Source organism: Mesoplodon densirostris, chromosome 6 (genome assembly GCF_025265405.1).
Source record: "Mesoplodon densirostris isolate mMesDen1 chromosome 6, mMesDen1 primary haplotype, whole genome shotgun sequence".
NCBI lineage: Eukaryota > Metazoa > Chordata > Mammalia > Artiodactyla > Ziphiidae > Mesoplodon > Mesoplodon densirostris.
This window is the reverse complement of record NC_082666.1, coordinates 57,471,327-57,487,419: the sequence shown is the minus strand read 5'-3', so window position 1 is coordinate 57,487,419 and position 16,093 is coordinate 57,471,327. Positions and strand designations below refer to the sequence as shown.

The following is a 16,093-nucleotide window of genomic DNA, read 5'->3' as shown; positions in this document are numbered from 1 at the left end:
ATTTTTTAATTTGAAATTCTCCAATTTTTTCCCCCTTTCTGTTCATTTCTTATTTTCTTGGCTTTTTTGTGCATTAGAAACAGGAGCTAGAGGCGGGGTTATGTGATGGTTTTCTTTCAGATGTTACAGCATTTCCTTTCAAGACTAAACTAAGGTTCCTACACATGGGCAGCTAAACTGCTACTACTGAGAGGTCGACAGAAAGCAGCATGGCATACCATCCAACACTGACAGCTTAAACACTTGACAGAGCTTTTCCTATTCCACACTCTAGGAATAATCTACCTGTTTCATTTCTTTTTCATTTAGCCTTTGCTCAACTCATGCAGTAAAAAATATCTGAGCTTTGGACTGAGTGAAAAAGTGTGCTCCTATTTTTCCCCTCCTTACTGAAAAGGTAAACAGGTAATCGGGAAGAAAGGAACAAATGAAGGCAGGAAGATTTATACCAGAGATGTTTTTGGTGCATATTTTCAAAAGTCTTTAACTGTCCTTCAAACAAATTATGTGACTTTCAGAAGACGTTAAACCATAAATTAACCACTAAGTATGCTGAGTGACATAACTTATACTATCATGATCATACTTTATAATTGATCTCATAACTTGGACATTCTAGTTATCATTTCTATGTATGTTCTACTTTCATGATTTAATTTTACAGACTTTTGGTGGGGGGCAGGAGCCAAAGAAACAGAAAGAAGAAAATACCAAATATGACATAAAATTGACCTCAACTCTGAGAAACAACCGAACAGAGGAGGCTGCCTGCTTGATCTTACATTTATTTAAATAAATCACCTTTTATCAGTGCTGGTGAAAACAGCAGCATCCTTTTATCTTTTGAGGCAGACGTTTACAGGATGATATATATCGAAAAGTAAGAGAAAGGCACACTTGCCCCCAAACAAATATGCAAAAACCCAGTGAAGCTGTCCAGTAACAGTCACTAAAATAATTTTCTATGTATTATTTTCTTTGAGTTATTTTTAAAATAAGCAGCCAGCTATCCATCTCTGGGCACTGTAAAAATGAGTTTGCCACAAAAGCCACATATTTTTAGAAGCCAAAGTCTTGATAAATCAGTTCCTAAGAACATAATTTGTTACACGCTGAAGAATGCCTGAAAATACAGACCTTGGTTAAAGAGGCTTCCGTATCTTTTTGTAACCTTTCCAAATGTAAGTATGTGGGATGAGTATTCATAAATTTAAGTTGAACCAAAACATTTAGAATATTTCCAATTTAAAATACATTAAAATGTGGTATTTGAAAGGAAATGAAAATGGTTTTAAACATATGAAAAGATGCTCATCATCACTCATAAGAAAAATGTGAATTAAAAATGAGATATTTTTTCACTCATCAGATTGGCAGAAAGATGTTTAATGAATCACTGTGGTGGAGAAATAGGCACTCTTACACATTGTTGATGCAAGCATAGAGTAGCATAACATCCTTGGCAGGCAATCTGTAAATGTCTATCAAAATTTAAATTCCACTTTGCCTTGGAGCCACTATTTTACTCCCAGGAATTTATCCTACAGATACACTCATCCATGTGCACAAATAACTATATAAAAGGTTATTCACTATAGCATAATTGGTGGCCTGAAGAAAGGCTCACTATATGTCATTTTGCATTGGATGTGTATTTACCTATTCAAAAAAATTAAAATTTGAGAGGAAGAGAATGTGATCTGTACTGTTTAGAAATTCAAAGTGTTCTGAACTCCCCTACAAAGGAAATACTAAACCATCCTACACAAGATTCATTCCAGAACCCTGCGATAAAATGCTACGTTCAGATGGCTTGACATGGCTGCATTAGTGAAAGCTCCTTATCGTAAGATCCCTTTGGCCCTTTAGTAACCAAAACCCTTTGTTGGGGGGTCCACGGTGGATCTGATTTCTACTTCACAATAAGTAGTGCTTCAGAAAGATTCCAATTTATTCCTTGCAAAAACATATCAGATATAAATGCAACTGTCACTTTGAGAAACAGGACTGCATTATGCTGCAGACTTAACACAGACTGAAAGCATGTTCCCCATGTCTTCTCCAGCAAATCTTGCCAAATGGGCGTCTGAAATGTCCTATTGAAACAGGTGGTGTCTGAACAGAATTGGATTTCTGCCTATAGAAACCCTAGTTCTAACAACTGCTGTGGTTAGTTTTAATTTTCAGTCCTCAAAATTAACTGCTGGCCAGTGATTCAGAAATAGACTGAACAACACGTTTAGACTTTGCCCTGTCTAATTGAGGAAAGAAAAAAAGAAAAAGAAAAAAAGAAAGCCCACCAACACCCTACCACCATCCTATAAAGAACAACAGAACCAAAGCAGACCACTTGATTTCCAGGCCAAAAAAAGGGAGCAGCTGTAAAACAAACTCAATTCTCCAAAGATGATTGCCCCTTTTGTGCTTTCTTCATAGAAGCACAAGGATGAACATATATACTTGCTGAACATACTACTTAGGAAATCTTCTTAGGGCTCTGAGAAGCTTTTAATCTGCTAGAAATTTAGGAGTAAGAACAATGAGAAGAACACCTAATTTTTCTAATGAAAACGGACATCTTAAGAAAATGATATTCCAAACAGACCTGTGTTTCAGTTTATACAAGCAAAATACTAACAGCCAGAATGTAAATTCCTTGAAGAAAGATACAATGGGCTATATACACTAATATGTATAAAACAGATAACTAATAAAACCTTCTGTGTAAAAAATAAATAAAATTAAATTAAAAAAAAAAAGATACAATGGGCCAATTCCCTTTAAACAAAACATGTGTCCATCAATGTGCTGGTCACACTAACCGGTGCTAAACACATACTCCTGTGAATAAACTAGAGTAGCTTACACTAAATAACAAACCTTTTCCACTGTACTTTTAAGTGCTTGATATAAAAATGGATAGGACTCTGATTTTCTAAACCAGCAATCAAAGGAAAAGGAATCAAGGGACAGGGTATCTACTATGGCTACACATGGCTACACATTCCCAATGAAGAAAACAATGTCTTGTCCATTTCACAGATGATAAACTGAGATTCAAAAGAATGTAAACATTTTCCCAGGGTAATTCAGCTAGAAGATGACAGAGATGAGGTTTTAATTTAAATCTGCCTGATTTCAAAATATTTCTTATTGTATCATACTCCCTCCCAAAAGAAAATTCGGAGAGACGAATTAGTAAAATGACAAGTTTCAGTTATACGACAAACACTGTATCGTTGCTTTGCCAACACCCAAAAGAAAAACTCATCCTCTTTCGATCAAAAGTAATGGATGTCAAATCCGTCTGCATTTTGTCAGTAGGACTGAATTCCAGCTATTAAGAAGGTGGTCAAGTAAACAGAAAATCATCTATGGTGATCATAACCCTTTAAAAAAAATCCTGACATCATAAAGAGCATATTTGAAAATCCTTCTACAGGGATTCAACAGTTCATTTTTAAAAAAAGAATAGAAATATCGCAGTGAAAGTGAGAGGTGCTTCTCAGTGGGATACATTTGGTCCTTCTGCTTAAAACTCAAGTATAAATAGATGACATCAAGTCTTGCCCTCAGAAGTTTACTGCTCACTGTCCTCTACCTCTCCTACCAACCAAAGAAGAAAATAAGACCTCAAAACAAAGGCATCTCCTCCCAGTTCTCAGGTTATTATTTCCCATTTTCTGACCCCTATCTTCTTTTTCTTACATAGCCCTGAGAGGAGCTAGCTTGTAAACCAAATCTACAGTTTCCCTAGCAAGTTCCAATGACATCCCTCATTTAGAGAGAACTATCTTCAGGGTCTTGTAAACGAACTCATTCCGTATTTCAATATTCTCAGAAAATAATGCTTAAATCCAAAAATGCCCTCCCCACAAAAGATTTACTCTTTTCTTTGAAAGCAAAAATAACCTTAATTTTAGGGAGCTATTCAAGAGAAGAACACAGGGTACATTTCTTCCAAGGCGGAAGCACACCAAGATTTCTCTGATAGTATTTAGAATAGAGTTACAACGTTAAAAAAAAAAAAAAAAAAAAAAAGAGTGAAAAGAAGAGAATGTTATTGACCAAAAAAAAGTTGTCATATAGCTATAGACTTATAGGCTATGAAATAGAAAAAAATCTGCAATTTTTCAAGATTCTTCTGGCAAAACATTCTTTGGAATCATTTTCTTCTGAGAGCTGAAAAGCATTTTTCTAAGATGCTGCCAGCTCTAAAAACAACCTTTCTGATCTCTTGAAAAGCCAAGTTCTACTTTTAATAGTGCTATGTACTTTTGGTTTCAAAGAAAAAAGTGAAAGAGAAGGAACCACAGCCAAAATGGTAAGTTTACCCTACTCATGCCTCAAGCTGTACATAATGATTTCACACAGTACTTATGAAGAAGGGATCAAATTTTTCCTTTAAAAATAGAACATATACCTCTATGTCACATATGTAATGTTTAAGTATAAGGAGCAAAAGCACCCCCTTTTCACTCCAAAACCCAGTTAAAAAAAAAAGTTTATATGGAGAGACATAGTCATGAACAGAAGATCTCTAATAGACATCAGAAGCAAAAGTGACAAAAGCAAAAATAAACAAGTGGAACTACATCAAACTGAAAAGCTTCTACACAGCAAAGGAAACCATCAACAAAATGAAAAGGCAACCTACAGAATGGGAGAATATATTTGCAAATCATATATGTGGTAAGAGATTAATATCCAAAATATATAAAGAACTCATACCAAAAAACCCCCAAACAATATGATTTTAAAATGGGAAGAGAATCTGAATAGATATTTTTCCAAAGAAGATATACAGAGGGCCAACAGGTATACGAAAAGGTACTTGACATCACTAATCATCAAAAAATGCAAATCAAAATAAGCTATTACCTCACACCTGTTACAATGGCTATCCTCAAGAAGACAACAGATGGTAAATATTGGCAAGAATGTGGAGAAAAGGGAACCCTTGTGCACTGCTGTCAGGATTGTAAATTCCACAGTGCAGCCACTATGGAAAACAATATGGACATTCCTCAAAAAATTAAAAATAGAGCTACATATGATCCAGCAATCACACTTCTGGGTATATATCCAAAGGACATTAAAACAGGATACTGAAGATGTATCTGCACTCTCAGGTTCACTGCAGCATTATTCACAATAGCCAAGCTATGGAAACAACATAAGTGTCCATCAACAGATGAATGGATAAAGAAGATGTGGAGATGTGTGTGTGTGTGTATGATGGAATATTATTCAGCCATGAGAAGGAAGGACACCCTGCCATTTACAACAACATGGATGAACCTTGAGGACATTAGGCTAAGTGAAATGAGTCAGACAAACTGTATGATATCACTTATATGTGCAATCTGAAAAAGATAAACTCATAAAGACAGAGGCTAGACTGGTAGTTACCAAGGGCTGGGGGGTGGGAGAGAAGGAGAGGTGTGGGTCAAAGAGCACAAACTTCCAGTTATAAGATGAATAGGTTCTGGGGATCTGATGTACAGCATGGTGATTACAGTTAATAATAGTGAATTATATACTTGAAATTTGGCTAAAAGAGTAAGTCTTAAATGTTCTCATCACAAAAGAGAAATGGTAATTATGTGATGTGATGCAGGCGTTAGCTAACGTTATGGCGATAATGATTTTGCAACATACAAGTGTACCAAATCAACATGTTGTAACCTTAAGTTATATGTCAATGGTATCTCCATAAAAGCTGAGAAAAAAAAGATTTCTAATAAAATCAAAATGGCTAAGTTAGTAACACCATGATAGGTTGCATTAACAATGATAAATGTTAAAATGTTAAACATAAGGTACTATATCCAAAAATCTTGGTAAGACAAAAAATGTTTATTAGTTCAGATTCTCCCATTTCCATAAAAGACTATTTTAATCCTCCCATGCGAAATGGACAGAATCTATGGGATTACTAGTATTTCGAATGAATTTTTTAATTTTACTACAAAATTTACTAGAATCAGTCACTTAAGGAACTTATGTCAAATAACTTGAATATTTCACATTTCAACTTATTATTTTAGAGTTGTCAAGACACAATCTAAATCTAACAGGGAAAAAACACGCAGGCTTCAAATAGCACTTAAAGAAACACAAAGAAGGAAAGTTAGAAGTCAAGGAGGATAATTCTGAGATAAAGGCTGAGTGGAGAAAAAGACAGAAATCTACTAGAGACCTTATCAGGATGCAGTGCTGCACTCTGCCACATTATCACTGACCTGTAACCTCTTCTCTGGCTCACAAACAACTTTTGAGTACTCTGGGACTAAGTGGATGTTTTAAAAAGTTCTTGTGTCATATTTACTTTTTCCGACGACCCTTATCAGAAGCCTGATGTACTCAAGCTCCATAATTCACATGCTCCAATTACCTACCTAACTTCATACCCAAGAGGAATAATCAGAGGCATAAAATGCCACCCTCATAAAAAGAAACGTAATGGGAATGATTAGGATTTAAAATGGACAGGCTCATTCTTAAGGGCATAGCCATAGATAAGTAGCACCCACACTGTGCTCTAGATAACTATAAAAGAATCGAACAGGGTTTGTTTAAAAAAATTCCTTAATAAACATATAATAAATCCCTACCTTTAAAATGAGTTGTATTACAAAAGCCCAGTTCTTCACGAAGATGCATTTCCCCATAACATACTACAAATACAAATGGTCATTCATTTCCAAAGCTGGCCCATCAATACCTATTTAACCCATAATCTACCGACATACAGTATAATGTGGAATGAAATGTGGTAAAAGTACCTGTAACACTTTAAATGCATATTAGTATCAATAGTTCAGCTGAGAGAATAGGAGCTTGGCAAAACAGATCCCCAAAAAATGGACTCCAGGGGTTACGTATAACCCAAAATGTTTACACAATTATATATATATGGGTGGTTTTCTTATGAGAGGGTCCACAGCTTTCCTGAGGTTCTCAAAGTGGTTATTCATATCCCCATAAAGGGAAAGGGCTTCTGTGCTATATAAAATTCAATTCTCCCCTACAAAGCCCTCAGGTAGAGTTTATCAGTGAAATGAGGCATCTTGAGAAGTTATGATCTACACATGCTTACATATAATGATAAGCTTGTGGATGAAAAACTATCAAAAACCTTCCAGTAAAACTAAGTGAAGGAAATCTTAGAGTAAAGAATGCACTGCAAAAAAAAAAAAAAGGAAAAAAATGTATAACTAAAAAAAAAGAAAAGAACACACTACAACATATTATGGGGTCTGAACTGCCCATATAAGATGACACAGGAAGTTCATCTGAAGTATTCAATAGAAGCTGATGATCCTAGTAGCATCCAATGTAAAGTAGATTCTGACCCATCAACAGTGTTTGTCTGTACAAACTGCAAGCAAACATTCCATATGTTTGTGAGAAATTCCACTTAAAAATCTTTCCCCATCCTAGCCAATTCACCCGGGCACTATATTATCATTATCATAAAAAGAAAAATCCATCTATTACCTACACACAATTCAAACAAACAAAAATGTGTTTTTAAATGACCCAAACAAGTAATTTGAATGAGTACACCTTTTCTATTCATTTTGACCAAGAAAATTTGGATAATAACTCATTTTCATATAATTTTTGATGTAACTTTCAACTTAAAAATTTTTCTGTACACTGATATAACACAGTTAAGGCATTGTTCTTTTCTTAATTGAGGATAGTTTGGTTTTAGATTGTTGTTGAAATAAAGTTGAACTGCATAGACTATAAGGCTGTTCTAACCAACAATGTAATTTCAGACTCATACCTACTTAAAATATTGTTTAATTACCTCTTCTTCTCAAACCATGAGTCCACAGTGTGGTCATTAAGGTGCTTCATTTCTTTTACCTCTCTCAAAACATTATTGAACTTCTTGACACACTAGCAACTAGCTTTCTATGGGAAGGCTTTTCACAAGCCAAGCATCACGTACCCCTCCTGCCTTCAGCAACTTTCTTCTGAACTCCTCTGTGGGGTTGTTGAAGGTAAGTTTTTCACAGCGGAGGTGATTCACTGGTGGATGGCCTTCAAGATGCAGGAATAAGTCATAATCAAAACGAACCTTCTTAGGTTCTTCCTAGAGGTTAAAAAAATAAGAAGGAAAACAGAGACTTAGGTATAAATAGAAATTTGGAAAGCAAAGGTTTACTCCTGATAAGGATCAGAAAAGACTCAGACTACAGCATGGGGAACTCTACTCGACGCTTTGTGGTGACCTAAATGGGAAGGAAATCCAAAAAAAAAAAAGAGGGGAGATATGTATACGTATAGCTGATTCCCTTTCTAGTTAGTAGAAACCAACACAATAGTGTAAAGCAACTATATGCCAAGAAAAATTCATTCAAAAAAAAAAGAAAAAGAAAGAAAAGAGACCCAGACATCTAACAGCTACAGTGTCAAAGAAGGGGAAGTACTGGGAAAAAAGTCACCATGGAACTGTCTACAAAGCAAAATGGAAACATCTGAAAAATTAGTTTCTTGTCTTAGAGGAAAACCAAAAAGAATAAAATCATCATCTTTCTTGCAGTCTCTCAAGTGACATGACACCACCAACACCGCCACCCAACTGGAAACCTAAGACACCCCCGAAGCCACTCCTTCCCCTTCCCACTCCATGGGCCTTCACCCATCATCAACAGCTGACATTTTGTCTTTTAAATACTTCTTGAACAAGCCGTCTAACCCATACTTCCATGCTCTTACTCATTGCTCAAGCTACTATAAACTCCTTCTTCTAGTAGTTCTTCCTACTTCAGGATAGATGATCACTTTCTTCTTCATTCAGGCCTCAAAACTGTCCATATGAAACAAAAATATACCCATTTTCACTCCTTGATTAAAATTTCACAAGTTCCCAATGCCATTAGAATCAAAATCTGAGCTCAGCGAAATGCCACATAGGATTTTCACAATCTAGCTCTTGGTTCCATGTCTCACCACACCCCTTCCACCCAGCTGGTGATCCAGCCACACTTTGTGGTTGGTTGCTCCCAGAGTTTACTCATTCTACATTAACTTTGGGTTTCACCCTTGCTTTACATTACTACCTCCACTGCCGACCTCCATTCCTCCACCTTCTGCTTTACCTGGATAACTTCTACTCATCCTTCTCCATTCAGGTTTTATCTGGGGGAAGCCTTCCTTGAACTCCACTCCCAACTGCCTCTCCTCTGTTCTGTGTGCCTCTCTCTCTTATCCTTGAAACACCTTAGAATAACTGTCTTATTATCTCCCTTTACACTGCTAAATCATAAGATCTTTGAAAGCAGGAATAATGGTTGAGTCCTCACTGTACCCTCAACAACTAGTTTAGTGCCCCATGCATAGTAGCAATGCAATAAATGTCTGGGAAATGAATGAAAATACGGCATTTTCCTGGTGGACAAAACAGCACCATATCCAAGAGAACACAGTAATTATAATTCCATGATACTCGAGTTCTACTCTCCAGCCATTACTTTAGCTGGCTAAACATCTAAACCTCTCTACAGACAGATTCTCAGGCATCCAAGGGGAAATGAATACTGAGGATAATAATAACAATATTATGTATTTAACATTTATCTCATTTAATTCTCATAGCTCTCCTTTGGGTCAGTTGTCAGCTCTGTTTGGCAGATGAGGAAATTAAAGCACTTAGAATTTATTACTTTATATAAAAACTCCCTGTGTATTATAGATATTAACCATCTCTGTGAAGTGTTACTTTTTTCATTTGTCATTAGCTTTGCCATTTTACGTGTTTTTGATAAAAACTATTTATGTTTTTTTAATAATAGCTTTACTGAGAAGTAATTCACATACCATAAAATTCACCCATTTAGAGTATAATATTTTGTGGTTTTTAGTACATTCACAGAGTTATAAAACCATCACCACATTCTAATTTCAGGACATTTTCATTACTCCAGAAAGATATCTCAAACTCATTAGTGGTCCAACAGATCCCACACCCCCTGGCATCACTAATCTACTTCTGCTTCTATGGAGTTGCCTATTCTCAACATTTCGTATAAATACATGAATATACATAAAATACATACACAATGTGTGCTCTTTTGTGACTGGCTTCTTATATTCAGCATGATGGTTTTGAGGTTCATCCATGCTGTAGCATGTGTCAGTTCCTTTTTGTGGCCAAATAATAATCTATTCTATGGGTATACCAGGTTTTGGTTATACATTTGTCAATAAATAGAAATGTGGGTTATTTCCATTTTGGGCTATTGTGAATAATGCTGCTATGAACATTTGTGTACAAGTTTTTGTATGGACATACATTTCCATTTCTCTTGGCTATACACCTAGGAGTGGAATTTCTGGGTCATAAGGTAAATATGTGTTGAACATTTTTAGGAAATGCCTTACTGTTTTCCAGAGTGGCTGCACCATTTTAAAATCCCACCTGCAATGTATGAGGTGTTTATGGTTTTTTAAAACACAGTATTTTCTAAAATTACATAGTCAAATAAAACAATGTTTTTCCTTTTTTAAAAAAGAATTTGTTATATTACTAACACGTGATGAAACAAAGTGATCTGAACTCAGTTCTTTTGACTAAAAAGTCTTAGCACTGAGCGTGTGGAGAAAAGGGAACCCTCTTGCACTGTTGGTGGGAATGTAAATTGATACAGCCACTATGGAGAACAGTGTGGAGATTCCTTAAAAAACTAAAAATAGAACTACCATACGACCCAGCAATCCCACTACTGGGCATACAGCCTGAGAAAACCATAATTCAAAAAGAGTCATGTACCACAATGTTCACTGCAGCTCTATTTACAATAGCCAGGTCATGGAAGCAACCTAAGTGTCCATCAACAGATGAATGGAAAAAGAAGGTGTGGCACATATATACAACGGAATATTACTCAGCCATAAAAAGAAACAAAATTGAGTTATTTGTAGTGAGGTGGATGGACCTAGAGTCTGTCATACAGAGTGAAGTAAGTCAGAAAGAGAAAAATAAATACCGGATGCTAACACATATATATGGAATCTTAAAAAAAAAGAAAAAGAAAATGTCATGAAGAATCTGGGGCAGGACAGGAATAAAGATGCAGATCTACTAGAGAATGGACTTGAGGACATGGGGAGGGGGAAGGGTAAGCTGGGACGAAGTGAGAGAGTGGCATGGACATATATGCACTACCAAATGTAAAATCGATAGCTAGTGGGAAGCAGCCACATAGCACAGGGAGATCAGCTGGGTGCTTTGTGACCACCTAGAGGGGTGGGATAGGGAGGGTGGGAGGGAGACGCAAGAGGGAGGGGATATGGGGATATATGTATACATATAGCTGATTCACTTTGTTATAAAGCAGAAACTAACACACCATTGTAAAGCAATTATACTCCAATAAAGATGTTAAAAAAAAAAGTCTTAGTACCTGAAACTGTCAGAATGCAGACATTACCTACTACAAATTCATGGTTTTCACCTCTTCATCCAAACTTCCCCAGATCACAGTCTCCACTCATGTACTCACTACCTCTCACTCCTATTACTAATCTGGCACAAAACTTGCTCCTTCTCTCCTTGATCAGGGTGCCATTCTCTCCTGGTTTTCCTCACACTTACTGGCATTTCTCCTTAGTTTTCTTCACAGGCTTCCCTTCTTTCTTCATTGACTCTTAAATGCATTTACCTTTTTGCAAAATTCCCCAGGGAGACAATGCCCATTCACAGCGAGTTAGTTCCTCCTTTATGACAGTGACTCCCCTCTCTACCTCCAGCCCAGCTCCCACTTGACTGCCATATGCTTGTGTTCCAGTCTAACCACACCTCCACTGGGGTGACCGGCAGCAACAGCAAATTCATGCATTATCTTAAACTGAAGTTATCTTCATGTGTCCTTTCTCCTATACTCTATATCATGACAAACAGAAATCTTAATTGCTTCCCAAGGGTAAAATACACAAAAGTCATCACTAACGCTTCCTTCTCCCTTACTCATCACAGTCAAATGGTCTCTGAGTTCTGTTTAGTATTCCTCCTTAGGAACTCTCAAATCTATGCCCTTTGCTCTAGTCACGATAACTACTGCCTTAGCTTAGACCTTCATCACTCTTCATCTGGTCGCCTCCCTGTTTTTAAACTTACCCCTTTCTACCTACCACAATGACAAGAGAGTGATCTTTCTAACACAAAAATCAGATTACATCTTCCCATTGATATAAAAGCCTTTAACGGCTCATTTTCTACAGGATGAAATCCCACCTCCTGGTAATAACCATTATAGTCTTTTAATACCTTTCCTGCATTGCTTTTGTTCTCTTACTCTACCTTGTCCTTCCACAATGTTGAAGCACTTGCTGCTCCCCAGTGCTTCATATTATCTCATTCATTTTGCCTTTCACATGTCGTATTCCCCATTGTCTAAAATGCCTCCCCTCCCAGCATACTTCCATCCTTTACCTGGTTAGTGCAAACTCATCATTCAAGACCTAGCTGAAGCATGAACTCCTCTGAAAAGTCTTCCTAACCCTCCCAACCCCATCTGAATTAGACGTCCCTGTTACAGCATTCCTTTATTAATGTAATGATCACAACCATTTTTATTACTTACCTGCCTTTCCTCCAAATTGTAAAATAGTCAATACAACCTTAGAATTAATTTAAAAAATAAGAAGGGCCATTTTCTACCTTACAGTTGGGAGTGTAAATTGGTAAAGCCTTTGGGAAAACACACTGGCAATATCTATCAACATACTAAATGCATGCAATGTTTAACCCAGTAATTCTACTACTAAGAATCTCTTCCACAGAAATATTCAAATATGTGTGCAAAGATATATAGACAGATATAGATGTAAAATAAAATGTTCATAGTAGCATTGTTTGTAATAGCAAAAAAAAAAAACAGGGATGATCTGCATGTAAGTATATCATTACCATGGAATACTATGCAGATATTTTTAAAAACTGACTTGGAAAGGCATATCGCTAAGTGAATTAAAGGCAAGTCACAGAAAAAATATTAAAATATGATATATTACGCCCTTGCCAATCTCTATATAGACATACTTTTTATCCATGCAAATGCATGGGGGGAAAATCTGGAAAGGCTATACCAAATAGTTAACATTGATTAAATGAAGTGAAAGGAGTAACTCCTAAGTTTTATTCCATTCACTTTTACTAGGAGTATACTCCAGCATACTTTTTTTTTTTTTTTTTTGCTGTACGCGGGCCTCTCACTGCTGTGGCCTCTCCCGTTGCGGAGCACAGGCTCCGGACACACAGGCCCCGCGGCCATGGCTCGCGGGCCCAGCCGCTCCGCGGCATGTGGGATCCTCCGGGATCGGGGCACGAACCCGTGTCCCCTGCATCGGCAGGCGGACTCTCAACCACTGCGTCACCAGGGAGGCCCTCCAGCATACTTTTTTAAAGAGAAAAATACATTGATGAATATAATAATTACCAGCAGAAAAAGAGTGAGGTAGTAACAACACTTTACAGTTCACACCAGTTTAAAACCAAAAAAAAAAATTACTTTTCAGTAAAACTAAGGCCAAGAACCACAGAAAGTGACAATCTTTGTATGAATCCTGAGTGTGATCTTCTTTTGAAGTTTTTTTTTTATAGAAAGTAAAAAGTACCCATAAATTTGTGGTCTGACCAACTGAATATCTTTCTAGAGGGCTGACATCAATATAATGTCAATTTATGCTCCACAGGAAAGATTCTTCTTCAAAGTTCAAACAAGGAAGCCTGTATTTATTCTCCGTATAAAGCTGATACATTTCCTAGAGGGTGGAAACCTGGTTTTGGCAATATCAAATTATCCCTCTCAGTCTGCTTCAGTCCTTGACATTCACTCGTGTACTTTTCTGAGGACAGAATGAAAGAGAGAAGCATGGGATCCTTTCAAACCTGAAGTGCTACAGTCAATTATGTTTCAGTGGGCCTGTTGGTTTAGTTTCTGAAACACACATGATTCTCATGGATAGGCTTGTTTTGTTGAATACAAACACAAAATAAGAGAATAAACAAACACGAACTCATAAGAAGCACCGACACTCCACCACCCCTCTTGACTCTGACCTCTCAAATAAGTGAGCAAAACTGAAGACAAGCTTATTGTAAGCAGGAAAAGTACAAGGATGGAGATGGGACCAAGGGCAGGGTGATATTATACACTGAATATGCAGTAGTAGGCCCCTTCCAACATCAGATGGAGGTCTTTTTGCTGCTTTCTCTCATCTCCTATGCAAACTTGAAATAATACTTTTTCATAAACCATTATTATAATGGATGTTCTTTCTACGAGACAGAGTTGAGTAAACTCCAGGGATAAGTAAAATGATATACACGCAGAAGAAATGAAATGAACATTCTGGAGCAACAGCCTAGACCTATTAAATTTTCACACATGGATCATTTCAGTAGGATGGAGATCCAGAATGGAAGATAGCAAAAATTTGGTTTCTAAGACACCCTAAGAAGATAAATTAAAAAGAGATGACAGAGCAATAATTTTAATTAAAAAATTAAGAACATAAAGTACTTAAAATACTACACCCATATATTTTCCACTGAGTTTAAAGAGATGTTAACACTTTCACCATGGTAGTTTATGTTTTTCTTTAAAGAAATAAAATTTTGTAAAGATGAGCTTCTCCATCCCTCCTTCCCCAGTAAGCCATGCCCTTTAGTTCCTGTGCTGTCCTTTCAATTCATGCTCTTGTACTACATATGTGTGTCTCCATCACCTCATTTATTCTTGGCTTCAGTGGTTTATAAAACCATACATAAGTGATATCATAACCATATAATATATAACCATCATTTTTGTTTTTGAGACTTATCCATCTTGCTACATTAATTGCTATATAGCATTTTGTGTATTATTAACCCACCAGTAATTGATCCACGTCTCTAAAATTAGGTGTATACTACTTTTTCGTATTACAAACACTGAAATATGTTTCATTGTGCACCTGTGAAAAAAGCAATAATTATTATGTATAAAATCTTAAAGCAAATCTAAAACTAGAAAATAAAAATCAGCTAATCTGGACACTAAACAGAGTATCTACTACACAGTGGTCAGCTGAATGTCTATTTTACAATGGCCCCAAAGGAATAACTGTTTTCCATCTCAGGTGCATCTTTCTTCTTTCATATTTTAAGAAACTAAAAATTCCTCACAAAGTGAATAAATAATATGTCTTTCAGTCATAAGAATTGCTACCCAAAGTACCAAGACGACTGTATTTGTGTGTGCGCACGTGTGCACACATTACTTGCAGCCTCTTCATCCTTCATTTACTTTCTTTTTAAATCTGGTGGATGAGGAGATTCCAGTTATTTCTGTAAAGGAGGGAATTGAGCAGTTCAGAAAATATATTTCTCTGAAGAAATGAGAGCTTGTAAAAGTGACCAGAAAAGTTAAACAGAAAGTAGGAGAGAAGATACTTTATTGCAGCATTATTTCCAAACTGAAGCCTTCAGTGTACCTTCATACCTTGCTGGTAGGAAAGTAAAATAGTACAGTCATTTTGGAAAACAGTTTGGCAGTTCTTTAAAAAGTTAAATTAAACACAGAGTTACCACACGACCCAACAACTCCATCTAGGTATATAACCAGGAGACTTGAAAACATATGTCCACACAAAAACTTGTATATGAATGTTCGTAGCAGCATTATTCATAGGGCAAAGATGGAAACAACTCAAATGTCCATCAAATTATGAATACAAATATAAGCAAAAATGTGGCGTTATTTATACAGTGGAATAGCATTCAGTTATAAAAAGGAATAAGTATGGTACATCCTATAACATGGATAAACCTTGAAAACCTACTAAATGAAAGAAGCCAGACACAAAAGGCCACATATTGTATGAATTCATTGATAAGAATTGGCCAGAATAGGATATTACATAGAGAAAGGGAATAGATTAACCCCAGGGGCTGGGAGAGTAAGGAATGAGGAGTGATTGCTGATAGGTACAAGGTTTCTTTATGGGGTGATGAAAATGTCCTAGAACTAAATAGTGGTGATGGTTGCACAATACACTAAAACCCACAGAGCTGTACATTTTTAAAGGATGA

At 36.4% G+C, this 16,093-nt stretch overlaps 1 protein-coding gene across 2 annotated transcripts in view; it reads right to left on the bottom strand.

Moving 5' to 3' along the window:
• The window catches only part of MLLT3 (MLLT3 super elongation complex subunit), a 255,412-nt gene that overhangs the window by 92,529 nt on the left and 146,790 nt on the right, over positions 1-16,093 (bottom strand). For both annotated transcript variants that reach the window (XM_060100859.1, XM_060100860.1), the window contains exon 4: positions 7,967-8,110. In XM_060100859.1, the coding sequence (XP_059956842.1) occupies positions 7,967-8,110 (144 nt within the window). The remainder of the gene's footprint in view (positions 1-7,966; positions 8,111-16,093) is intronic.